General features: G+C 38.8%; 1 protein-coding gene across 1 annotated transcript in view; it reads right to left on the minus strand.

Moving 5' to 3' along the window:
* Positions 1-27,098, minus strand: part of rptor (regulatory associated protein of MTOR, complex 1) — a 383,050-nt gene that overhangs the window by 47,893 nt on the left and 308,059 nt on the right. The window contains exons 25-28 of the mRNA XM_060844826.1: positions 21,449-21,554; positions 18,253-18,367; positions 18,031-18,155; positions 12,713-12,817 (exon numbers count right to left, since the gene is read on the minus strand). Of these exons, the coding sequence (XP_060700809.1) occupies positions 12,713-12,817; positions 18,031-18,155; positions 18,253-18,367; positions 21,449-21,554 (451 nt within the window). The remainder of the gene's footprint in view (positions 1-12,712; positions 12,818-18,030; positions 18,156-18,252; positions 18,368-21,448; positions 21,555-27,098) is intronic.

Consider the following 27,098-nt stretch of genomic DNA (forward strand, 5'->3'; position numbering starts at 1 on the left):
TGCAGAAATCCTATTGGAAACATCCTTCCAATCTCGACACTCATTGACCGTTACCCTTTGTATTCAGCCATGGTGCCAATTTTAGATCTAACTTGCACTTTGATTTGGATCCCATTGGCTTTACTTTTGCAATAAGTCTGACAAAAAAAACCTGGCTAAAATTCATACAGACGAGACCAAATGCACTCTCCTACATGACCACCCTTATTGTCTCTCAAACTATTCTTGTACATATTTCAAACTTGACGTATGAGTTGTTTAACTAAATTTCAATACTACATCATTGAAAATTGTATCCCATCAATACTCAGTTTACTTCCAGAATTAATCTGTATGCGCATATTTTTATTAGCCTTTATACAACAACTCATACCTGCTACAAGCTTCCAATTAACCCAAGTTACAGCAATAAAGACCATGGACAGGATTGTGTACGAATCATTTAAATAGATTATGTTAATTAGGTTCATTAGTGCATTATTAAGGGTGGATGTAGAAACAAGATCCAAATTAATTATTACACTCCGAACAACAAGCTTGTTGCAAATATGCATAACTATCCAACACTGCTTAGTTCTTTGATATTATTAAAATTATAGAAATAAAATTTTAAAAAACTAAATTTAAGCCTTCCTTACAAAAGTGTAAAGTGAATAACATACTTAAAACATATGCCATTAAAAGAAGACCCAACACATATTATCCTGGAAATCTTCCCAAGGGTTTGGAGGGATATGGGCCGGGTGCTGGTAGGTGAGACTAGATTGGGTTGGGATATCTGGTCAGCATGGATGGGTTGGATCGAAGGGTCTGTTTCCATGCTGTAGCTCTCTATGACTCTAGGTAAAAACAATGACTGCAGATGCTGGAAACCAGATTCTGGATCAGTGGTGCTGGAAGAGCACAGCAGTTCAGGCAGCATCCAAAGTGCAGCAAAATCACTTTGGATGCTGCCTGAACTGCTGTGCTCTCTGACTCTAACCTATCTTAAAATCTGCTCATATGAAGTGAATGCAATGTAGACTGGGGAGGCCAAAATACCTGTTAATGGGATACAATTTCTAAGCATTTTTACTAAATAATTCCACATGAAATGAGTTAGGATCTAGATGTTGAGTAGAAACAACATTAATTACTGTTTCTTGTTATATAAATCATATTCAGTCAAAACACACAATGTAAAATTAAATGATAAATAACCAGAGTATCAATTTTTTTGCCAAGGCACACTGAGTACTTGACAAAGTGTAAATATTTCAAACTCATTATTAAAAAAGCAAATTATGAATCTTTTACCTGAGGTGAATATGAATTTCAATTCTGCGTGGATGAAGAGCAGCCCACATAAATCATAGAGAGTGGTCTGCTGGCTTAAGCAGCAGAACAGCAAACAGCCACTCTTTAGCACAGCAGTTCAATTCCTGGCCTCAGAGAAAACCCAATTAACCTTAAAACAGGTGTTACTTTTTGTTGTTATTGTTTGAGCTGTAAGACACCTCCAATAAACAAATACTCTCACTTGCAGTTGGAAGTACAGACCAGCAGAGGAAATGTTTCCTATACCGCAAAGAGTAACACCTGATGCCAGCTAATGCTGGGTAGTAATCATTCTATTTACTGATGGGACAGTTGTGCAGCAATTGGGAGAGTTTTGAAAATGAATTCACAAGAAGAAAACTGAATTCAGTATATTCCATTTGTAAGCAATGTAATTGAAAAGCAATACACAAAGCTGCAAATTTTTAATTGCACGTATTTGCCAGAAGCCTATATTAAGACAAGCGATGTGTCACAACTATAACTAAGTTTTCTGGATTAAAGAACAGTCAAATAAAAAGTCAAAAGAGCTGGTCATCATAAAAATGATAAAGCAAAAACCACAACTAAATTTACATGCATTGAAGCAGTACTTTAATGGAACAAACATTTTTCAACCAGATTTGCACTTGGACAACTAAGAGAAGACATTTCTAACAGTGCTGGGTTCAATTTATCATTGCAAAACAACAAGCATGGAGAACGGTTGTTTAAAAAAGCTGTTGGGGTTTGAGGAATTCTATGAAATTTTGAATTTTCAAATCAGAAAAAGATAGATTCAAGTCGGTCTGCTTCTGCCTCTGTCCTTCTCCCCAGATCTCTCCACTTCCAGCTCATATCAACAGAAATCACTGCAGTGCACATTCTTCCCCTGTCCCTCACGTGTATAAAGCAACATCAAGCATTTTCTGAATCAATCTAATTTTGCAATTTTGAAAACATTATAACTAAAAGCAACACATACCAAACAGTTTTGGAAATAATTGAATTAGTACAGTGTTGGAGGACTAGATTTTTCCACATGGATTACATGGTGCAGAAAGACCTGAACAGAACTTCAATACATCTGTACTTTGTTTCCATATAATTATTCTTAACTGAGACAGAAGCCTTCTCCCCCAAATATTCCAAGAGTTGTGATGCATAGAGCTAATGTTCTCTGCAATGGTTTAGCTGCCAACTCCCTCCTCCTTCTGTTTATTGACCTGACACTATAGGAATGTGATGATGGGGAATTTGTAGACAATTAGAAGCTAAAAACCACCCCATCGTACATTTCAATATCCTAGCGCTGAAATGCAGCAAATGGCAAGAGCAAAGATGCTGGGTCACAGAATAAATTTGATACAACTATGGCGCATATGTGAAATACAAAAGAACAGGAGCACCATATCAAAAAAGAAACATAAAGGTAACCCGTCATTGAGGCAGCCAAAGAGCAGTTCAATCACTAAACTGAATTAAATTCAACACATGGAACTTTCAGCAGTTGGATTTATTTGTGCTGCAACACCAGGTGAGTACTTCCTGCACATGCTCAGTTGCAGGCTCTGTCAGATGGCAGAATTGAATTAACAAGCTAGCTGGACACAGACTAACAGTTCGAACCCCCAGTTTTAGGCTTGTGCAGTTCTTAGCAAAGGGCAGGTTTTATTTTTAGGCCACCTATTAAATTAGCATCCATTTTTGCAACACTTAAAACAACAATATTTTCAAAAGCAAATAAACTCATTCCTGCACTTTAAAAAAGGTTACTGTATTTGGACATGAAATAGAATTCCAGCACTATTTAGTAGCCTTTACTCTGTATTACTGAATTTTATTTAAATTGACAAGTGCAAGTGAACAGCCAGGGGCCATAATGTTGGACATGATCATAATTGGAAAATAAGCAGACAGAGAGAGATAGATTAGAGGAAAGAAAGTCTAAATTTGGGATGTTAATAGCCACACCTTCTAAGAGGAAGGGAGATGGAGATAAGCAAGGTGTTCCAAAATCCTCAACGAGAAAGCTTTTTAAAGCATTTGTTGCCTTGAGAAGGAAACAATGAGCTGCCTTCTTGAACTATTGTAGATACACTCAGGTTGCTGTTAGCGTGTGTGCTCCAGATCGTTGAACTCCTGCTGCAACATTCTGGGCATGAGATGATTGGCCTCCAACTATCACAACCATTTTCCTTTGAGCTCGGAATGACTGAAACCAATGGAGAGCCTCGTTAGGACCCCTTGAGCTACATGAAATCAAATGTTGCTTTCATGTCAAAAGCAGTCTTTCTCAATCCACCTCTTGAATCCAACCTTTCTGTCCACATGGGATTAAGACTGTAATAAGATCAGAAGCCGAGTAGCCCTGATGAACAATTATTGGTGTCCAAGTGTTGCTTGATAGCATTGATGAAGACACCTTCCATCACTGATGACCGAGAACAGACTAAGGGGGTAGTTATTGGCTGACTTGGATTTGTCCGGTTCTTTCCGTTGACAGGACGTACCTGGACAATTTTCCACAGTGTGGAGATGCTGCTGCTGTAGTACTCTTGAAACATTTTGTTCGGGGCATAGTTAGTTCTATATCTAAGTACCATTCTGCAATGCTGCTATCAGGGACAATATCCTTTGCAAAACCAGTACCTTCAGCATTTCTTGAGGTTTCTCGTGAAGTAAATCAAATTGGCTGAAGTCTAATACCTTTCATGCTGGCCAGCTAGGAAGTGGCAAAATTGGACCAAGCCCTCGGCAGTTCTGACTGAAGGTGGTTGCAAATGCTTCAACCTTGTCTTTTACTGATGTTCTGGACTCCCCCTTCATTGAGGTTATAGTGTTACAAGGTTGGTACCTCTATTTTTAGTTTGCTGGAGCTGTTCCTGGAACACTCATCTCTACTCTTCACTGACCTTCTTAAACAACGGTTAGAATAACAGACCATAACAGTTTGTAACTTAGGGGGAATGCACAAGAAAAATTCAAAAATCTGACAGCGCTGTTAATTAAGAAGAGAAATAGTGACGAAGAGTTAATCATCTGTAGGCAAGAAAGGAATTGCTTTTTTGGTATTAAAGAAGTTACCAAAGTGAAACCACTTCAGAGCACAGCAAACAAATGGAAGCTAAATACTGCAAATGCTGGAGATCTGAGATAAAAAAACTAAGTGCTGGAAAAACTCAGCAGGTCTGGCAGCATCTGCAGAGAGAGATAAACGGAGTTAACGCTTCCAGTCTGATAAGGCCATTCTTCAGATGATCGTAAGCGTGGTTGCTCTTGGAACCAAAACAACTGGTTTTAAAAAAAGACTCACTCTGTAACAACACAATGCGGCATGGTGGCTCAGTTGTTAGCACTGCTGCCTCACAGCGGCAGGGACTCTGGTTTGATTCCAGCTTCGGGCCGAGTGGAGCTTGCACGTTCTCCACATGTCTGCGTGGGTTCCTCCGGGTGCTCCCACAATCCAAAGATGTGCACGTCAGGTGAACTGACCATACTAAATTGCCCACAGTGTTATGTGCATTAGTCAGGGGTAAATGTGGGGAATGGGTCTGGGCAAGTTACTCTTTGGAGGGTCAGTGTGGACTTGTTGGGCCGAAGGGCCTGTTTCCATACTGTAGGGAATCTAATCTAAAAAAAACACATTGGGATGGGCTAGAGGAAAAAAAACTCATCATTAACTCAAGATTGTTTTGATCTGAAGTCTAACAGAGAAGTAATTGCAGGTAGAGAATGGGGAATTTAATAACCATTCCTGGGATGCAAATACATAGAACTGAACAAAAACTGAAAATGACAATAGCAAAATATGATATCAAAACATGGAGATTATGCATTTGGAAAAAGATTAACTCAGTAAAAATTAAAATTAATTAGCATTCTCTCATCCCCTTAGATGTTCAACTAATATGCATCGTTAAGCAAAACAACTGATCAAGTGCAAGAATTTAAATAAGCTAAAGTGTGTTTATATCATGCCACTATACTCGGTAAACCTTTGGGGGTGAGAAGCAGCCACAAACAGACATCAAGGTTCAGCTGACATTATTCACAAAATTAGCAATTACAAAAAGATCAGACATTGAATTGCAACATTTGGGGTTTTAAAAATACAATATAAGAATTCTGTTCTTTTATTGATAGGCCACTATCCCCCATGGCAAAAAACAGTTATTTTGTTATTGTGAAATTTCTAATGTAAAAGACTAATTTTTTAGTTAGCATCTTGATTTGTGTGTTGGATTACTGCTCCCATGCTTAGGAAAGTTTAAAGGAAAATGAAATCACTTAAATATGCAACAGCATAACAAAGAGTTTTCAAATTCATTTGTCTATTAGTTATTGTCAAGAGAGTGTCATATCAAGCATATGACAAACACAATTTGTAATGGGTGAGCAGGAGCTTTGAAGCTGTTCTATGATGGCAGTAATGCTTGTCTTCAGCTGTGGAAAAGTCATAAAAAAACAATCATGGAGAAAAACTAATCACACAACAATTCCCAAGACATCAACACTTTACAAGAGAGAAAAGTCTGAATCCGTGACAATGTCCATCAGTTTCAGCATGGCTACTGAGGCATTCTCCTCTAAATGATGTAAATGAGCTTGTAGATCATATTCAATTAACCATTTTTCTCCATTGTGTTTTAGTGCACAGTCTCTCATTTACTGCTCAATGTTAATCAACCATAGCTGCTATGGAAATGTTACAGCAGGTCCATACAAAACATTACACATTATGCTGAGAGCTGTTCTGCAAATTAGCGCCTGAGTTGTGCATGCATTGGTGAGTTAAGTATCTACAGCACAGAGCAATTCTAGACTGGTCTGTCAAGGGTTTGGACTTGTGCATACGAGTTGGACAAATGCACATGAAAGAGGAAAGCAGAGAAATGCTTAACAAATAGGTCAAAGTAAAACTATCTATTTGCATTTGACTAGCTCCTGTGTTGGATATACAAATTGGTTTCTTATTGGATATTTTGAATGTTTAATGTGCAAATCAGTGATTGGAGACCTCTTTACATTATGGACTTCAATTAAATGCACATTTTGCAACACTGACGAGAGAACAAAATCACATTATAATTAAAAACACAAAAGAATAAATTTGCAGTAACAAGTACATGCAACTAATAAAGAAAATTAAAATAAAAAGTATGTTTTGAGTTCTGATTAAGAGCTGCTGGACTCGAAAATGTTAACTTCACTTTCTTCCCACAGATGCTGCCAGACCAGCTGAATTTCTCCAGCAATTTCAGTTTTAGTATATTTTGACTACAGACTACAATCACAGAGTCATACAAAAGGAAACAGACCCTTTCGTTCAATTTGTTCATACCGACCAAGTTTCCCACACTGAACTAGTCCTATTAGATTGGATTTATTGTCGTCACATGTACCTTTGAGAGCAGTATAGGCAGATCATTGCAAATAAGGGCATACAGATCACAGACAGAGGAAGGTTACAACTGCACAGGATGGGTGCAAAGCAAGATCAATACCATTTGAAGTTAGAGTCCATTCAGCAGACTAATAACGACAGGGAAAAACAGCTGGTCTTGAATCTGTTGGTGTGTAGATTCAATCCTCTGTACCTTCTGCCGGACGGAAGACGTTGTAGAAGACTAGGTTGGGATGGGTCATTGATGATTTTGGCAGCCTTTCCGTGGCAATGGGAAGTCCACGGATGTAAGGTTGGTTTCAGTGCTGGTCTGGGCTGTGCACACAACGTTCTATAGTTTCTTCCGGTCCTGGGCACAACAGTTGCCATAAGAGGCTGTTACACATCCGGATGCTTTTTATGGTGCACCTGTAAAGGTTGGTTAAGGTCCTTATGGACATGCTGAATTTCCTAAGCTGCCTGAGGAAGCAGCAGCATTGCTGTGCCTTCTTGACCGTTGCACCTATGTGGGAAGTCCAGGACAGATTGTCAGATAACGTCACTCCCAGGAACCTGACGCTCTCGACCTTCTCCACCTCAACTCAGTTGATGTAGATGAAGACATGTCATAATCTTTTCTTTCTGAAGTCAATGATCAGTTCTTGTGTTTTGTTATCGGTGATTGATATCAGTGCACCATGACACTAAGCCTTCTATCTCGTTTCAGTATTCTGACTCATTCTTGTTTGATATCTGTCCTACCACAGTGGTGTCATCAGCAAAGTTTGGCATTCGTTTGTAATTTAGCTGGACAGTCATGAGAGTAGAGTAGGGGGCTTAAAATACATCGGTTGAGGGGGGTGGAGGGTGGGGTTTGGAGTTGATGGTGGTTCCTGTGTTGAGGATTATAATGGAGGAAGTGCAGTTGCCTATTTTCACTGATTGTGGTCTGTGGATCAGGAAGCTGAGGATCCACTTGTAGAGGGCAGAGCTGAAACCTAGGTCTCGGAGTTTTGAGATTATTTTGGAGGGGATTATGGTGTAGAAGGCGGAGCTACAGTTTACCTGTGTTTAGCCCATATCCCTCTAAACCTTTCCTGCTCACATACCTGCCTAAAAGTCTTTCAAATGTTGTAACTGTACCTGCATATGACATTTCCTCTAGTAATTTTCATTTCACATACAAACCACTCTATGTGAAAAAATTGCCTCGCTGGTCTCTTTTAACTCTTTCTTCTGTTACCTTTAAACTATGCCTTCTAGTTTTGAACTCTCCTACCCTAGAGAAAAAAACCTTTGCTATTCACCTTATCTATGCCCCTCATGATTTTATAAACTTCTATAAGGTCACCCTTCAGCTTCCTACTCCTACTCCAACCTTCAGACTCCAGGGAAAGAAGTCCCAGCCTATCCAGCCTCTCCCGACAACTCGAACCCTCATGAACAACAGATTTGCTGCAGTCCTTACTTTCAATTTCTAATGAGAATGTAGACACGTGAAGAGGGGAAGTTATCAGCAACTACAATTCCAAACAGTTTCCTATGTAAGAGCTCCTGGAATGAAAGTACCGACTTTGACTGCTACAGTTTAGTTACCAAGGCAAAAATAATCTTTGGATCCAAGAAATTTTTTTTTCAAGAAAACGCAAGCTAAACAAATTCTCTTTGCTTTGTGGTATCTTTAATAAAACATTGTGATTTTATTGTTACATCCTTTTAGATTAAGTGTTGTATCTGGATTTCACCATTATAGATCTGTTTAAAACATTTCATTTTAAAATTTGATGCCCATGAAACAGCTACATAGTATCACAAGTAGCGGACTTAAGATCATAATAAACGGGGATAATCTCCGGCTCCTGCCACCCTTGAAAGGTTCACACTGCGCATATAGAAAGTTGTGCACGTGCATCCCTTTGTGAAATGCTTTGCCAGTAAATGAAAATTGCAGCACCCACATAAGCTTATAAATATGAAGGCTGCAAATGTGTTGCTGGTCAAAGCACAGCAGGTTAGGCAGCATCTCAGGAATAGAGAATTCGACGTTTCGAGCATAAGCCCTTCATCCTGATGAAGGGCTTATGCTCGAAACGTCGAATTCTCTATTCCTGAGATGCTGCCTAACCTGCTGTGCTTTGACCAGCAACACATTTGCAGCTGTGATCTCCAGCATCTGCAGACCTCATTTTTTACTTACATATAAATATGAAGGAACAGAATAGAGTGACATCATTGTCAGTACTGGCAGGGACTGTAGGTGCGTGTTTTGCACATGGACTGAGTGTGTTTTCAGGGTATCAGCAAACATTTGCAGAAATAGAGAGAGCATGTGCACATGAAAGAGCTCCAAGCAAGGAAGCACAAGAGATAATTAGTTTTTTGAACAAATCATGGCAAAAGGTACCAAATTGTTATGTTAATACAAATAAAACAAGTTACCATAGTGCATGACAGAGTTACAGAAGATCTTTAAATTAAAACAAAACTGTACAATAGAATAATAAATTGGTCTATGTGAGGAAGACTATGTCAGTAAAAGTTAATGCAAGAAATTAAATCTTACAAATAAGAATTTGGGTATGATGTTAAATGGGAAATTCTAAACTCTGAAGAATTTAGACATCGTATAGATTTTAACCAGGTTCAAATTCAGGACCAATAATTTCAGCCACTGTGTTCAAAATTAGGGCATTTTCTCATTGCTGAAGCCAGCATCACGACCAAGGCTGGAAGAGTGCTGAAGCAATCCCCCACACTACAAGTCACATCATCAAATAAAATTACTGCTCCCTGTTATCCAGACAATCAACTAAATACTTTATCTATTTCAGGTTTTAGATAAAAAGATCTGTGAACTGAATTTTAAAAAAAATTAAAAATTATTGATTTATCAAAACAAAACTTATTAAGCAAAGGTGCAATAACTGGTTAGCATACACATTTAATGCAAAACACACGTACAGCCATATATATACACACTAAGGAGAAACATTTTTCTGCAGACACTAACTTACTGATAAAACCCTTTGGTCAATGGATTATTCTTCAAAGGCAAAAAAAAGTTTTTAAGTTTATTGTTCTGACATGTATAGTCAAGACAGTAACCAAGCATGATTATTTCAGGAGACTTGGCAGACACAGCTTACTCAGGAAATACAATATTAAGAAGTTCTTGTGAATTTTAGAAGAATAAATAGGTTTCACCTTGAACACAACAAGACAGCTCTTCTCAGAAAATGGGAAGAGCCATTGTGCAGTGCTTCCTTACAGGCTTCTTGTTCCCCAACTAGTTGCAAGATACCAAAGCACTCTCCGCCCAGCTACTTGTCATGTAGCATCAGCATGTGTCCACAGCAGAATATGCAGTTATCACTAGTCACATGACTTCTATGAAGCCTTTTAAAAATAACTCCAATGTCCACAGTGACATTTCAGTGTCTTTTGTAAATAAACCACTCCAGGTACTTGCAGAAAAAAGTCAATTTTTCCATAATACTTCAAAACTTAGGTCCTCTAAGAAATGTTAAACATTAAACATCTTTGTAGCAACAGCCACAGCAGGGAGGTTATCAAGATTATTTAGGGTGTAGGTTTGCTCGCTGAGCTGTAGGTTTGATATCCAGACATTTCATTAGCTGGCTAGGTAACATCATCAGTGGCGACCTCCAAGTAAAGTGAAGCTGTTGTCTTCTGCTTTTTATTTATATCTTTCTCCTGGATGGGGTTCCTGGGGTTTGTGGTGATGTCATTTCCTGTTCATTTTCTGACAGCCAGACTACGAAGACCCCTCCGAATCCTAGTAGCACACAAACCACTAACACACTCAAACACAAACTAACAAATTTAAAAGACCCAGTACAACCTATGGACAAAACCAATGTCATCTACATTGCTTTGGTATCTTACAACTAGTTGGGGACTGCCACAAACACTACACAGGACAAACAGGAAGAAAGTTAACCACGAAGATACACGAACACCAGCTAGCCACAAAAGACACGACCCTCTCTCCCTTGTAGCCCTACACACGGAGAAAAAACCCCCCACCATTTCCACCGGGACAACACATCTATCCTGGGACAGGCTAAGCAAAGACATGCCGGAGAATTCCTAGAGGCCTGGCACTCTAACCACAACGCCACAAACAAACACATAGATCTAGATACCATCTATCAACCCCTCAGAAAACAAACAGGAAATGACATCACAACGAACCCCAGGAACCCCATCCAGGACAAACAAATAAATAGAAAGCAGGAGACAACAGCTTCGCTTCACTTGGAGGTCGCCACTGACGATGTTACCTAGCCAGGTAATGAAACATCTGGATATCAAACCTACAGCTCAGCGAGCAAAACCGCACCCTAAACCTCAACCTGAGCTACAAGTCTATCAAGATTATGTCAAACCTAGTTTATTAATGGTTGAAGTTATTAAAAAAAGCAAAAACTACAGTAAAGGTAACAAAAACAAATGTGAACAAGAATATGATTAAATGATATGGAAAAACATGATATTGACTAAACATGCATCGTTTTGTATTTTCACCAATAATAGCAAGCAGAGAGATATTTGATGACAAAAGCACACAAATAATCTGTGAAACAATAACTGCTTCTTAGCTAATGTAAATTTCAGTGCATACGTACAATGTACATACAAGCCAAGAATCTGGAAACGTCATGCTAAATCTGGCAGTATTACGTATAAACTTCAAAGCTAAAAAGATCACTGTAAGCCTGACACTATAAAGTGAATTGCAACTGAGATATTAGAAACATTGATTTCTACCCAATATATACAAAGCAGTGTTCCTTTTTAAAATTGGACCTCCAATAATAGGTAGATGGCTTTGTGGAACAATGTGTTTTACACTTAGTCATGGCGAATCGTTGCTTCAATTTTCACCTCCCTGTTCCCTTCCTACACTGCTACTTCTAAGACATACAAGAGTATCAAACTGGAATTGAATTCTATCGCTTTGATGTTATTAAAACTCAGATCTGACAGATTATGTTTTACAAACCTGCAGATAGGTGGCGTACTCATCACAAGTCGCAGCGTACATCCCTTCCCGGAGGAATGCAGCACAAAGCAGAGAATAGATTTGTGTAATGTTCTGAGATGATTGAACAAATGTATCTATCCACTGGATATGAATGCAAGTAACTCCTGTTTAAAGTTCAGATCCTGACCATTGCATTATGTAACTTTTCAATCCTTCATCAAAATGTACAATACTGCTCCTCCAGCTTATAGTAATGATTTACAAGAACCAAATGCAGCAACATTCCAATCTGAACTGCATAATTCAAGAACTGGTTTTGGTGTTTCTACTAGGAATGAACTGCAATATAGCAGAATAATAATTCTTGTACATGATACGATTGTTTTCCCTTTTGGACAGTAAAACTTAATGTTTACCCCCCAAAAAATCATTTTATACTCAGCTTTCAGAACGATTTACTAAAAGATTTAAAACACCACCAGTCACTTCGAGTACAATGTGAAACAGCAATTCTATAGCAGAAAGATGTAACTGCATTTTTTTATGGTTTTGAAAATGACACTGCGGCATTAAGTGAAATTGAGAAAAGAACATTCACTTCTTCCTTAAATTCTGGGAACTCTAAACAAAAACCCGTAGATGAAATGTTACACTTTATTAACTTCATCATTGCAATCGGTCAATCAGAAAGATTTTCCCCAAGAAGGCAGGCTGCTCTCATCCACCATGTAATAACTAAATCCTCCCAGAATATTTTAGTTTTTCATTTGATGAAGAATCTAGAGCTCTAATACACCTAGGTATGGAACATTTTAATTAGTGCAAAGCTTTAAATCTACAAGATACAGCTTTGTTCCTTTTTAAAATTGTATTCAGGAAGATGCCCAACTCCTGGTTGTCTAAAGCACCTGGAAGGGTCTTTCACTTGTTGAAATTGGTACTCAAGGAGCAGTGTAACATGAAGCACTTCATAGAAGCATTGCCTGAGGCAGAAAATGAAGTGAATACAGAGTACAACTAACCTCTGGTGGTCGGCAGCATGTCAGATAACCCTTGCCACGCAGTCACCATCTCTGGATTCTTTTCCAAATCTGCAAAGTTCTTCCAAACCCGGATGGCGCCATCATCTAAAGAATGTTACCAAGAATTTCAATCAATAATGAAGAAAATGCTATTTTAAAAGAAAACCACAAGGACAAACCGCGAGATTCTCACTCTGCTAAAATTACAGAGCCTAGCTGACACTGTAAAATGTGGCAATGGGCAATAAGTGCTGGAAAGGAGGTGATGGTATTAGTGGCATTGTTACTAAACTATTAATCCAGAGACCAAGTTAATGGCCTATGGAACGCTGCCACGGCAGATGGTGCAATTTGAATTCATTACATTAAAAAAAATCAGGAGGTAAGCTTCTACCGATGACCATAAGCATTGTTTTTTTTTAAAACAACTGGCAATCTGTCTCACTATAGTCATTCAGGGAAGGAAATCTACCATCTTCACCTGGGCTGGCCTACTTGCGACTCCAGATCCACGGGAATGGGGTTGTCTCTCAACTGCACCCTGAAATAACTGAGCAAGCCACTCAGTTCGAGGGCAGCTAGGGATAGGCAATAAAAAAAGGTCAGCCAGCAATACCCACACACCACAAGTCAGAGTCATAGAGATGTACAGCATGGCTACAGACCCTTCAGTCCAATTCGTCTATGCTGACCAGACATTCTAAATTCATCTAGCCCTATTTGCCAGCATTTGGCCCATATCCCACTAATTCCTTTCTGTTCATATACCCATCTTGATGCCTTTTAAATGTTGCAATTGTAACAATCACTTCCTCTGGTAGCACATTCCACACATACATCACCCTCTGCATGAAAACATTGCCCCTTAGGTCCCATTTAAATCTTTCCCATCTCACCCTAAATCTATGCCCTCCAGTTTTAGAATCCCTGAACCCAGGGAAAAGATTTTGTCTATTTACCCTAATGATACCCAAATTTTTTTATAAACCTCAATAAGGTCACCCCTCAGCTTCTGACGCATGAAGAAGAAAATTGCTAGTGATGCCACTTCTAATGAAAGAATAAAATAAGAAGTACAAGTAGTTTCACTTGCCCCTGGATTACCTTAATTGCACACTGTTCGCTTAATTTGTAATAGTTTTAATTAGTAGCGAATATCGAAGTTATTTGTGAGGAAAACTGACTTTCATGCAGAGATTCAACAGACCTTTAAAAACATCCGAATGTGTTCAGAATCTGCACTGCAAATTTTCTTTGTTTATGGTCATTAGATATTAAAATGCTTCACGTAACCAATGAACTGACTGTATGACTTTCATGAGGTTATGAAATGCAGAATCATGAACTAATTAACATAATCATAGCACTACTAAAGTAGTTTCATTGCCAATGCATCTTTTACTAATTACTTGAAAAAAACAGAGCGAACATTTTATTTTATCATCATTATTCGTGGTGATTTTTCTCATTTTAAACCATGTTAAATTGTGACTGGTGACCATGAAGGAAACTGGCTGAGTGGGATCTCTGAATTCAACAGTGAAACCCTATCTCAAGACATAACCACTCTGAAAATATCATTTGCTTCTGTCAATATGGCATGGTTGGAGCAGACGCATTACTTTTAGAAAAATCTACAATGTGATTAAGGATGCTACCAAAATTCATTTAGGACATGAAAGGCTGTAATACACATTGGAATATTCTACCATATTCAATGTTTGAGTCAAACATAAATACAAGCTGGCTTTGTAAAAGCAATATATTTCAAACAAAGTCATATATTAAATCAGAGTCGATATGTATTATTCCTCATGAGCTACTTATATCTGGTTTGTGGAGAGTTGAGGGTTAGTAATTCCTCTTTGTTGTTTGCCGTTTGTTACTAACAGTCCTGACTTATGGGGTTTATACACACTGACTTAATTTTTACAATAATTGAAGTGACTGTTTGCAAAATACTAATTACTTTGATGTCAAATATACAATGACATTTGTCTGCACTCCGTTTATTGTTTATTTTATTCATTAATGAGATGTGGCCAGGTCAGTATTCATTGCCTATTCTCAATTGCCCTGGATAAGGTGATAATGATGTACCTTCTAGAAGTGTTGCAGAGCTGGGGTGTAGGTGGACCCACAGTGAAATTAGGAAAGGATTTTGCTCCAGTGGCAGTGAAGGAATGATGATATATTTCCAGTTCTGGATGGTGTGAGACATGTAGGGGAATTTGCAGATGGCCTCTGCAGAATTTGATCTTCCAGGTGGTACAGGTTGAGTGTATTGGAGGGTATATTTTGGGCAAAGCAATCAGTTCTGAAGCAGTTTGAATGTTGGCCAGTTAAGTTACCTTGTTAAAATATTTACCATCCTGAGCATTAGCTTTTTTTTGCACTTGCTTATTACCTGCAGCCAATTAATATTCTGGACAGCACATTGTTGAATACAAGTTTGCCATGATCGTTCTTTTGTACAACAACTGGGAAGCATAAATACTTGTGTGGAGTTAATTGTGTAATGATTAAATGTAATTCTACAGGCAGTGGGAAAATGAGAAACCATTACAGAATTATTTGCTCCCTAAAAAAAATGAGGTCTCATTTCATCACAGACCAAACCAGAATCATTCATTTGTGGATCAAATTCAGCAGCATGAAAAATACTTTAAATACATTTGGGTTAATAATTATCATTATTGTACTTAAAATGGATAAACATAAATATTTTGCATGTAGGCAATTAGATATGGAGTTCATTTTATAATTTTAAAGAGATAAAAGTAGTATCACTCAACGTGCATCTGAAGTGCCAAAACAGTAGTTTTCTGAAGGAGGGTCACTGGATCTGAAACGTTAACACTGTCTTTGTCCATCCATGATGCAGCCAGACCTGCTGAATGTTTTCTGTAATTTCTGCTTTTGTTTCTGATGTCCAGTAGCTGCAGTTCGTTGTTTTCTTTTATTCATTTGAAAGCTGGCACTGTGCATTTTCCATTTCTTTGAGATATTTCACTTGCCACCATATCATTATTTTATTCAGAGTATACTAAACGCTCATCAGTACTTTGTATACTATTATTACTTCTCTTTATAATTCCATGGTGCCTAACCATCCAAAATCCTACTTTCTTGACAACTGACTTTATTTTCTATAGTTGTTCTTGGGATGATGTGGGCATTACTGACTAGGCCAGCGTTAACTGCGTATTCCTCAATGCCCTTGAGAAGGTGGTGGTGACCTACCTTCCTAAACTACTACCATTACATATGGGTGGTGGAGGGAGACTATTCGAAGGGGTACCAATCAAACATTAGCTGCTTTGTCCTGGACATTGAGCTTCTTGAGTGTTGTTGGAGTTGCACTCATCCAGGCAAACCACATTTGTGACTCGTGCCTTGGTGATAATGGACAGGCTTCAGGGTTTCAATTTGAAATTAATGTTGTAGGAACTTGTATGTTTGGGCAGCAATCATTGTTAGTGTTGGCTGAAATCTCTTAGCCTCAAAGGAGACTATGTCTCTGTTGAAGGTTTCCGGTAAAGAAACTTAAATTTCTTCAGATACAGTGAGAGGAACATTGCTATTTCCTGTGATAATCATTTCAAAACACAACATAAAACAAAACAGTCAGCGAATAGCTTTGAACCCAGAACAGAACACTGAGTCTCTTACGTAGTCAGATTTAAATTTATAACTCAACATGGAAAGATTTTTACTTCCACTGAAGCTTATTAGAATGGAGTTAAAACATCTTGATTAATAATACACACTTCAGAAAAATATGATTAATCTAATTATAATTTTAAATATGAAGTCTTGCTTGCTTAACAGTCTGAGAAGTACTGACTGACAACTGAAATTAATAATGTTAGTATATGACGTTATACAATATGCATAAATGTACTGTGCACTGGAGGGGAAAGGTCCTAGTTCACATTTTATCTCTTTCAGTTGCAAAGCATAAAGAGTCACAATTTACACTAAACTACCACTGGCATTCCCCGAACTGTAGTGAGCAATTCGTATCCTGACTCCCAAAAACCTGCCCACCATCTACAAGACACAAGTCAGAAGTTTGATGGAATACTTCCCAATTGCATGATGAGTGCAACTCCAACAACACTGAAGAAGCCTGGTACCATCATGACAAAGCAGCTCACTTGGTTGACATCACATCTACCACTTTAAACACTGAACTCCATCCCCCATGACTCACTGAGGCAGTAGTTAGTCCCAGCTACAAAACACACTGCAGCAACTCATCAAGGTTCTTTTGATAGTATCTTTCAAATCTGAGGAGTTCATCCTTTCCAAGGTCAAGGGTAGCAGATGTATAGGAGCACGGCCACCTGCGCAAATTCCCCTTCAAGCCACACACTGTCCTGACTTGGAACTGTATTGCTGTTTTTTTTCACCGTTACTGTCTCAGAATTCCAGAACTCCCTCCCTAACAATCCTGTTGATGTCCTTACACCAAATGGATCAATGTGGTTCAAGAAAGCAGCTCACCAACTCCACAAGAATAATTGGGAATAAACAATAAATGCTGGCCCACCTGGTTTTATGCCTACATCCTATGAATTAACGAAAACAAAAAAACATATTATTTAAAAAAAAACGTTAAAATCAATTGCTATTTTCATATGAAATAAGTTTTAGAAGTTTCATGCTGAAAATAAACCAAAAAAAAATGTCACAATATTGCTTCAATTCTCTGCAAAAGAAGCAGATACACGTAATTTTCACAGCTCAGAACTTTTAATATCAAATCCTTGGATTTCAAAACAACGATGTTAGATTCAGAAAGTTCCAGTAATTTTCTGGTGACCCTAAAGGAAAATTATTTTACTTCAATAAAATATGCTTTTGTGCATAATAGTTTAGATGGAAGAAAGGATGAACAAAATGTGACCATTTCTGTTAATTATATACCACAGAGAAACACATGCCCATGAGAAATGCTGGAAAAAAAAGGATAAAGTAAAAAAAAAATTCTGTGGTGACATTGTGAAAAACGCTGAAATACGATTTCTAGTAAATATGGTCACATTATCAGTAGTGATTTTGCCTGCCATTATCAAAAGATGCAAAAAAAAACTGGTTCCAGAAGAGCAGGGTGACAAGTTGAATCTTGAGGTATGGTTAAAACCTAAGAGCAAAAATGTGCAGTTATCTAAAAACATCATGCCCTGTACTTAGATTTCCGAATCAGAACTATCCACGCAGTCAGCCCCAAATGCTCAACTATGCACTGACACATCACTGATTAGGATGGTAGGCTATGAGGTTCAGATTTTACATTGTTAGAGTTACTTCACCTGTGGCAGAGAGGAGCAGAGAGAAATCCTGTCCATTCAGATATTCCATTGCAGTTATCCGGGTGTACCGGGGATTCCCATTGTGGAAGTAGTCAAGCTTTTCTCCTTTCTCCCAATCCCAAAAACTTTAATGAAAAAACAAAATATGAATCAAAAAGCCACTGAATTAGTTAGAATAATTTTGGTGTTGAAATAATTTATGACAGCCAAAGCTACTCTTACCAAATACTGTCTTTGTCAGCCACTGCTATACAGGGAGTAAAAGGATGAAACTTCACCACTGAAGGGACACCTGGGTTTCTGTTTATAAAGATCTGGTCATCTAATCTTGTGATACCTGATTAAGGAGAAAATTAGCTAAAATCACAAAATAAAATCACAGCCTTTTCGGAAAAGTACAGTGGAATCTCAGAATTAAATTCAGCTCATTCAAAACTCTGGTTATAATGAAGGTGTCACCCATTCTCACTGGCAAAATAGGAAATCCGAAAGAAAGATTCCAGCGATAAATCAAAATTCTGGATTGGCAACTCCGGATTAGCCAAACTTGCGGAATCTTGTTATACGACCACAGCAACCTTTCGAATTGGATTAGGTTATTTTATACCACAAAATCACAGAGAAACCTATAGCAATGCTAATAAAAAGTCTCATTCATATTCTGAACAATTCACACCAAGAGACATTTTTAATATACCTGATGAACCTGTTTACTGTCTATTGCCAGATCATTCCTTTAAAGATGCAAAAAGTAACAGTGGAGAGCAATGCAAAGAACGTGTCACTGTCATAGTCTACACCAACATGGACGGTACTGAAAAGCTGCCAATTCATTTGTTAGAAATAGTCAAGAATCCATGGTGCTTTGTGAATCTTAAGGTCCAAACCACTCAGTATGTGGCTCACAAAATGTCCAGGATTATCTTTGGCATTTTTGGGGCGTGCATCAGAAAAATGGACAAAATGTATCAACAGGAGATCTACAGCCCAATGACCCAGAACAGTATAATAAAAACTCCTCCCACCCACCTCTCTAGCTGAGCCGCAGAGGGTGTGGAGTTGCTGTTCCAGGATTTCACACTGCCACGTGAAAATATGCTTGATGACATGATACACCATTTCAAAGTCAGCACATTCAGAAGAGGTAGTTTCCAGAACAAACATCCAATGTTTCTCAAAAGTGTTACTGTGCAGGGTCTGGTGTCATTGTAACGTGTGAGCAATTTGAAAAGTAAAGGCACTTTTCACAAATTTGCTGCATCACTATTCTCGTTTTTGTTTTTGATAGTTGCAGATAAATGGGTTTACACAGGGACTTCCTCAGCTCCCTCAAAGCTCTGCTTACCATTATCTGTGGGCAGTTCACCCCTGCATTCTGACGTAGTGATTTTACTATAGATACAAAACAGCTTTCATGCTCAGAATAGTTTGAACTGTAAAACCATCCTGAATAGATTTCCTGCAGAAGGCCGTGAAAGGCATGGGGAGGACATGAATTATGTATCAAAACTGGAGGTGCCCAAAATAGAAAAGGCCAAAGGCTGAATAGCCAGTTAGAGTATGGGTGAGCGCTCACACTAAACAGAAAAATGACAGCACCAGTACAGCTCTTGGAAGGATTACTTGAAGCATGCACCTGTTTAGCAAATGGGCACTCAAATACTGACAGCTTTTCCTGCTGTGTTCCTGGATGGCGTGCATCAGACTGAAAATGGGAAAACTGAGTTCAGAGGATTGCACACAAAGAACAATACAGCACAGGGACAGGCCATTCAGCCCTCCATGCCTGCACTGACACATTTTGTCTTTCCATACTAAAACCATCTTCACTTACAGGATCCCTATCCCTCTATTCCCTTCCTATTCATGTATTTGTCTTGAAGCTTCTTGAATGCTGCTATTGGGTCTGCTTCCACCACCTCCTTTGGCAGCATGTTCCAGGCACTCAACACCCTTTGTGTGAAAAAAACATGCTTTGCACGTCATTTTCAAACATCCCCCCCACCTTGAACCTGCCCCACCAGTAACTGACTCACTCTGGGAAAATGCTTCATACTTTCCACCCTATCCATGCCATTCACAATCTTATAAATTTCGATCAGGTCACCCCTCAACCTCCTGCGTTCCATCACTAAAATCCCCCAGACCAGACGGCAACCTGATGATCGTTTTCCAGACCCTCTCCAAAGCATCCACATCCTTCTGGTAGTGTGGTGACCAGGACTATACACAATATTCCAAGTATGGCCTCATTAAAGTTCAATAAAGCTGCAGCATAACTTGCCTATCCTTATGCTCGACGCCCTTTCTAATGAAGGCAAGCATACCATACGCTTTTTTTTACTACCATATCTACCTGCGTTGCCACCTTCACTGATCTGTGAACCTGCACACGCAGATCCCTCTGTATTTCAATATTCTTAAATGGTTCTGCCATTCATTGTATAATGTCCACCCATACTTGACCTTTCAAACTGCATCACCTCACATCTGTTTGGATTAAACTCCATCTGCCATTTTCCTGCCCATGCTTCTAGTTGATCTATATCTTGCTGTTCCTCTGCCAAACTCCTCACTATCTGCAAGTCCACCAATCTTTGTATTGTCCACAAACTTAGTAATTAAACCAGCCATGTTTTCCTCCAAATCATTTATGTAGAACATGAACATCAGAAGTTCCAACCCTGTGGAACACCACGAGTCACAACCCTCCATTCTGAAATGCAACCTTCCACTGTTTCCATCTGTTTTCTACATCTAAGCTCGTTCTGTATCCAGCTTTTTCTTCATCTTCATCACATCAAAAAACTTCGTGAGACATGACCTTCTCTGCACAAAACCATGCTGCCTATCGCTAATAAGTCAATTTGCTTCTAAATGCATATAGATCTTGTCTGAGAATCTTTTCCAATAATTTCCCGACCACCGACTTGCAAATAATCTCTTGAATGATTGGACGGAAATTCAAGTGGGCTCTGTAACAATAAAGCAATCCTCTCCTTGGAGTTTCCTCAATGTGCTGCACCCATCCAATCCAAAAGGATAAAGCTCACAACACTCAATCTTTAACACTCAATACTCCTTAAACTTTTCTCAGCATCTCCAAAGCAGCAATTCTGAGAATGAGATGTTTCTTTTGTTCTGAGCCAAGTGAGACAAGTGATTAATTTTCTTCAATCTCTGTATCAGATGTGTGTCGACCTGAAACATTAACTCTGTTCCTTGCTACAGCTCCTGCCTGACTTAATGAGGGTTCCAAGCATTTTCATGCATTTACTTCAGATTTTCGGCATCTGGAGTACTTCACTTCTGTATTAGTACCTTCCAATATTGCAAAGCTAAATAATAACATTTTCCCACTGTAATTACTTTGATTAAAAATTATTTTCATACTAATTGTATCTAGAATATAGCTCACCTTTCTCTATGATCCAACCAGCTCGTTTTCTAACGCGCCCATTACGCAAGAATCTCCACTCGCGCTCCTTCCGAACCAGGCTTTCAACATCGTGCTCCTCTGGAATCTGTGCAGTATCATGGCACAATTAGCAAAAAAACCCACATTCAACAGATCAAAGGATATTTTTCCCCAAAGAATTTGCATTTGCAGCATCAGCCACAGCTAGCCAAATTATAGCGCATTACAATAGTTAAGTGCTTGAATTTGACAGGTGAAGACTCAATGGGCTGAAGGTCCTTTTGCTGTGCTACGACTCAGAATGATACAAAAAGGACTGCCAGGCAATTTAGTTTAAAGTAAGCTTTTAAAATCAAACTTAACTGAGCTTTTAATTGTAGCAATGGTCTTAGCATCATGCCATGAATACCAGTTATTATGTTGCTGAATGGAGCAATAGGTTGGTTAGAGCTCAGACAAGAACAGAAATTGCTGGAAAAACTCAGCAGGTCTGACAGCATCTGCAAAGAGAACTCAAAGTTAATGTTTCTGTGCTTGTGACCCTGAGAATTGAGGAAGTTGAGGAAGGGTCACCCGACACAAATTGCTAACTTTGATTTCTCTTTGCTGATGCTGCCAGACCTGCTGAGCTTTTCCAGCAATTTCTGTTTCTGCATCTGCAGTTCTTTCAATTTTTTTTGGTTACATCTCCTGGCTAATACAGAGGCCCCAGGTTCAAAGGTTAACATTAAAGATATTGCTACCTTTTCACTTTACAGCTATCCCAAAAACTGCAAACATATGGCTAAGAAAGTAGCATGTATTTATATATGATTTGGAGATGCCGGTGTTGGACTGGGGTGTACAAAGTTAAAAATCACACAACACCAGGTTATAGTCCAACAGGTTTAATTGGAAGCACACTAGTTTTTGGAACGTCACTACCACCTGATGAAGGAGTGATGCTCCAAAAGCTAGTGCTTCCAATTAAGCCTGTTGGACTATAACCTGGTGTTGTGTGATTTTTAACTTTGTATTTATATAGTGTCTCTGAGAGCCTCAGTATGATCAGCCTCAAAATGCCTTAAGCATTTAAAACAAAAGCCATTGTTGTTGACTTACTAAATGCATGTACACTAAATATAATGTACACATATTCAGAAGGAGGATACTGTGTGCACAGTTACTAACTATAACGACAGAATTGTGAAGCCTTATCTAGAAACTTAAGTGCCTGGTGAGGACCTGAGGTATATCCAAAGGTGCAGGTCCTACTAACTTCTGCAAATGAAGTTAGCGGAGAAAAAGAAATTCAATAAATTAATGCATTAATTACAGTCGACTGCTACTGACTAACAGCTCCTCACTCAAAAGGCATTGTCAGAAGAAGATGAGGTCAAACATTTAGAAGTAATATTTGAAGGGGGCAAATGGGCGACCATGTTTGCTATCTGGCTTCAAATGGACAGAAGAACTAAAGGTTGAAACTAATTGTTCATGTGGATGAGACTGGCTATTTCAACTCATCCCTAATTGCCATGGAAAAGGTTGCATTGAGTTGCCTCACTGAAAAGTTGCTGTACTCTGGGGCACAGGGATACCACAGTGGTGTCAAGAAAGGACTGCAGGATTTTGATCCAGCCACAATGAAAGAACTGCACTATTGTTCCCCAAACCAGGAGGGAAGCTTGCATGTATCTGCTGAGCTGTTTTTTAAGGTGATAAGTGTTCAGAGGCTTGACAGGTGTGAAGGGCCCTGGTAGAGTTACTGCAGTGCATCTTGTAGATGGTATGCATTGCTACTACAGTGCATTAATGGTTGAGGGAGTGAATTCTTGAAGGTGATGGTTGGGTTGCTGACCAAACAGATTGTTTTCTCCTGAATGGTGTCAGGTTCTTGAGTGTTGTGGGAGATGCGCCCATCCAGACAAGCATGGAACATTTTGTCACACTCCTGACTTGTGCCTTGTAGATGGTAAACAGGCTTTGGGGAGACAGGAAGTGAATTGTACACCTCAGAACTCCTGGCATTTGACCTCTGCTTGTAAGCACAGTATTTATTTGACTGGTCCAATTCAATTTGTGGTCAACGTTAACCTGCAGGCATTGATTGGGGGTGGGGGAATGGCACTGAATCTCAAGGCAGTACATTCTCTCTTGTTTAGCTGGTCACTGTCTGGCAACTTATTTGGAGCAAATGTTAATTATCAACTGAAGTCTGTTGTTCATATTTTGCTGCACGGTTTGCTTCAGTATCTGAGTAGTTTTGAATGGCATCTAAAACAAATGCAATCATCAGCAGACATTCCCACTTCAAACTTAGCATGGAGGGAAAGTCATTAATGTACCAGCTGAAGGCATTATGGTCAAGGACAGTACCCTGAGGAACTCTTGTAGAGATGCTCTGAGATTGAAATGATTGGCTTTCAACAATGACCACGTCTTCCTTCATGCCAGGGAGAACTCCACTGCCATTAACTCCAATTTTCTAAGATGTACATTACGTGGTTACTAGTTATTTTGAATTTTTACAGTTCTTTTCTCTCCCCTGAAAAGCTCATCATTGCTTCACAGGTTATCAGTACTTGTCCAAGTTGGTGGGTCTTCACTTGTAAGCCTAAACATTATCTTGGATTTTCCTCCATCTACCTACAAGTTGGCAGTATAAAACTTGGTGGAGAAGGGAACAGGAGACTGAGGTCTATTGCTACACTCCCACTATTAAAAGTTATGATTCTCTTTTATTCCCAGCAGAGATCTTTGCCAACTACCCCATTTGCATTTAAGCCAAAACTGGGCAGGAAAACCAGAGACACCAATCCTTTTTTCTGCCTGTCTACAACTACTCCATCAATTCCAGAGAAATTGGTAGCTGCAATAAAGACTGATCATTCCAAAAGACACTATATAACCTTAACGATTAACATCAAAAAAATTTATGCATCAATCGCAGAAGCCAACTTTGATTAATTGACTGCCCTATTAATAACTAATTAAAGCATAGCACAGACCACCGCTTGCATGAATGTAGCAAATAAAATATAATGCCTCGCTGAATGCAATTAGTACTGAGCTACTAACAGTGTTCCATACAAAATGGAATTAAACATTAAAAGGTTAAGTGCGTTAATTTTACCAGACCAAATGGATAAAAACACGTTTAAATTAAAAATGCCAAAACACTCAAAAACTAAGACAAGTTTTGATTGCTTTAAAACAATTTTTGAAAATGTTTCAAAAGTGAAAATCTGAAAGGATCAGTAAATAACCAACACAGAAAAATTAATGCAAGGTCCACATCTTAGTGGGATCCTTTGTAGACTGCTGACACTCATGGGATCAGATACTGAAAAAGTAGCAAGAATCAGCGAAACATCATGCAAAGGGTGTGCAAATACGCGGTTTTGAAATTTGGAGACATGCATGAGAACAGTAGGTTATGTACTCTGATCTGTCAGGTTCAACAAGAAGGCATGTCTTCCACCGCTTGTTTCTAAAATGTTCAGAAGTTCATTTTCTGATTGAAAGAGATCTTATGCTACACAATAATGAGGGGTTGCATCAGACATAAAAAGATGAATAGATGCTATATAAACCTAAGTTGTTCTTTCTTAGCACTTTTCACGATTGTTGACTAAAAACATTTGGAGACATCCAGTGAGATATTTTGAAATGTAGCAATACTTATATAAAACTGTAATAATTTGCACATAGCTAATTTGATAAACAGCAATGAGATAAATGACCAGATAACTTACTTTTATGATACTGATTAAGGGATAATTATTGATTCAGACATTAGAGGCGCCCCTGCTGATCTTCAAAATATCATTGGATTGCTAATGGCTTGCCAAGGGGTCAATTGGAGCTTAGTTAAACATCTTATGCAAAAGTTGAACACCCAATCTCACTGCATAATTCAAGTATATTTTAGTAATATCATATTAGTAAGTAAATCATATTTCACCACACTGTGTACTGAGACAAGGAATGGATTCACAAGGTTGACTTGCAGGTTTTGAGTGTTTTACCATTAAAGATAATTTGGAAAGTTAATAAAGCAGTCAAATTCCATGAACACTGATTCTGAGAAACAAAGATAGCTAATTGAGTATTCAACGAATAAAAAGTTTTCCAAATTATACCAGCATTGCATAGCACCATATCTCTAAAGCTCTGAGCCCATTAGCAACTTCTGTTTTTTAGGATGCAACCTCACTGGTATGGACAACATGTATTACCCATGAACTGCCTTCTTCAAGCTCATCTCACATGCTGCACTTACAGTTCAATTTTTCCCCAAGGAGTGGGTTCAATTCCTGCACTGGCTGAGGTTACCATGAAGGATCCTTCCTCTCAACCTCTCCCTTTGACTGAAGGGTGGTGACTGTCAGCTTCAGCCAAAACCAATTGTCTCTCTCTCATGACAGAGCAGCCCAATGGCCCGGTAGGATTACGTCAACTTTATCTTTTTTACTTTTAATACAACTCTATGGTTTGCTACATCATTTCAGAGGCAGGCAAGAGATTCATTCATGCTGCTCCGCATTTGCAGTCACACATAGGTCAGACTGGGTATGGAAGACAGATTTCCAAACACCATGAGTAAACCAGATGGATTTCTTAGTAGTTCCATGATCATTATTAACAAGGCTCGGAATTTACTTCAGACATATTAATCAATTGCATTAGCAATTTCAACTCCTGATTCTAAAGTATTAGCCTGGGCCTCTGGATTACTGGTCCACTGACATCACCACTATGCTAATGTCTCCCTCAAGTTGACGAAAGAGAGGGAGTCAATATCTGGACATTAACAAATTTCCTGTTCCTTAATAAAAGCTGCTGTGAAAGATTCATTAATGCCTCAGCTGATGAGGGCAATGAGCTAGAGTTTAACAGCTCAGCAAAGCTGTGTCAGCTTTGAACCACTGCCTGTGAAATTCACTAACTGCAACAGAGATGACAGCACAGGCAACAAGTGCCATCAAACATTCTGGAAGTCAGTCAATCAGCTCAGTTACTAAATTATTTGTCTTTGCTTGAAGCCCAAGAATAGGTGACAGGTAAAGAAAGGAATTAGCTCAATGATATGCCTCCTTTCCAATAATCTGTGGAGATGTCAAAAGAACATGGCATGCTAATAGGAGATAAGCTACATCGCTGCATGAGAAGGGACTTTGTCATATGCTTTCTTAATGACACATTCTAAACAGCACCTTCAGTTTTATTTTATACTTCCTAATGAGCGTTTTATATAATTAAACTAGGTTCAACACGTCATAACAGGGAACAGAAGCTCATTTGAAACCGAATGATCATATGTGCTAACAATAATTTTTCAAACCTATAATTACTATGGCTACAAAAGAAAGTTAAAGGCTAGGAATTCTGCAGCAAGTAGCTCTTCTTCTGACTGCCTGAAGCCTGTCTGCACAAATTAAGAGTGCGATGGAATACTCTCCACTTGCCTGGGTCAGCGTAGGCTCCAATAACACTCAGGAGGTTTAATGCCACCTATATGGTTTGCTATACCATTTCAGAGGCAGGCAAGAGTCATTCATGCTGCTCCACATTTGCAGTCACACATAGGTCAGACTGGGTATGGAAGGCAGATTTCCAAACATCATGAGCAAACCAGATGGGTTTCTTAATAGTTCCATGATCATTA

The sequence above is a fragment of the Hemiscyllium ocellatum genome, chromosome 25 (genome assembly GCF_020745735.1).
Source record: "Hemiscyllium ocellatum isolate sHemOce1 chromosome 25, sHemOce1.pat.X.cur, whole genome shotgun sequence".
Classification (NCBI taxonomy): Eukaryota; Metazoa; Chordata; class Chondrichthyes; order Orectolobiformes; family Hemiscylliidae; genus Hemiscyllium; species Hemiscyllium ocellatum.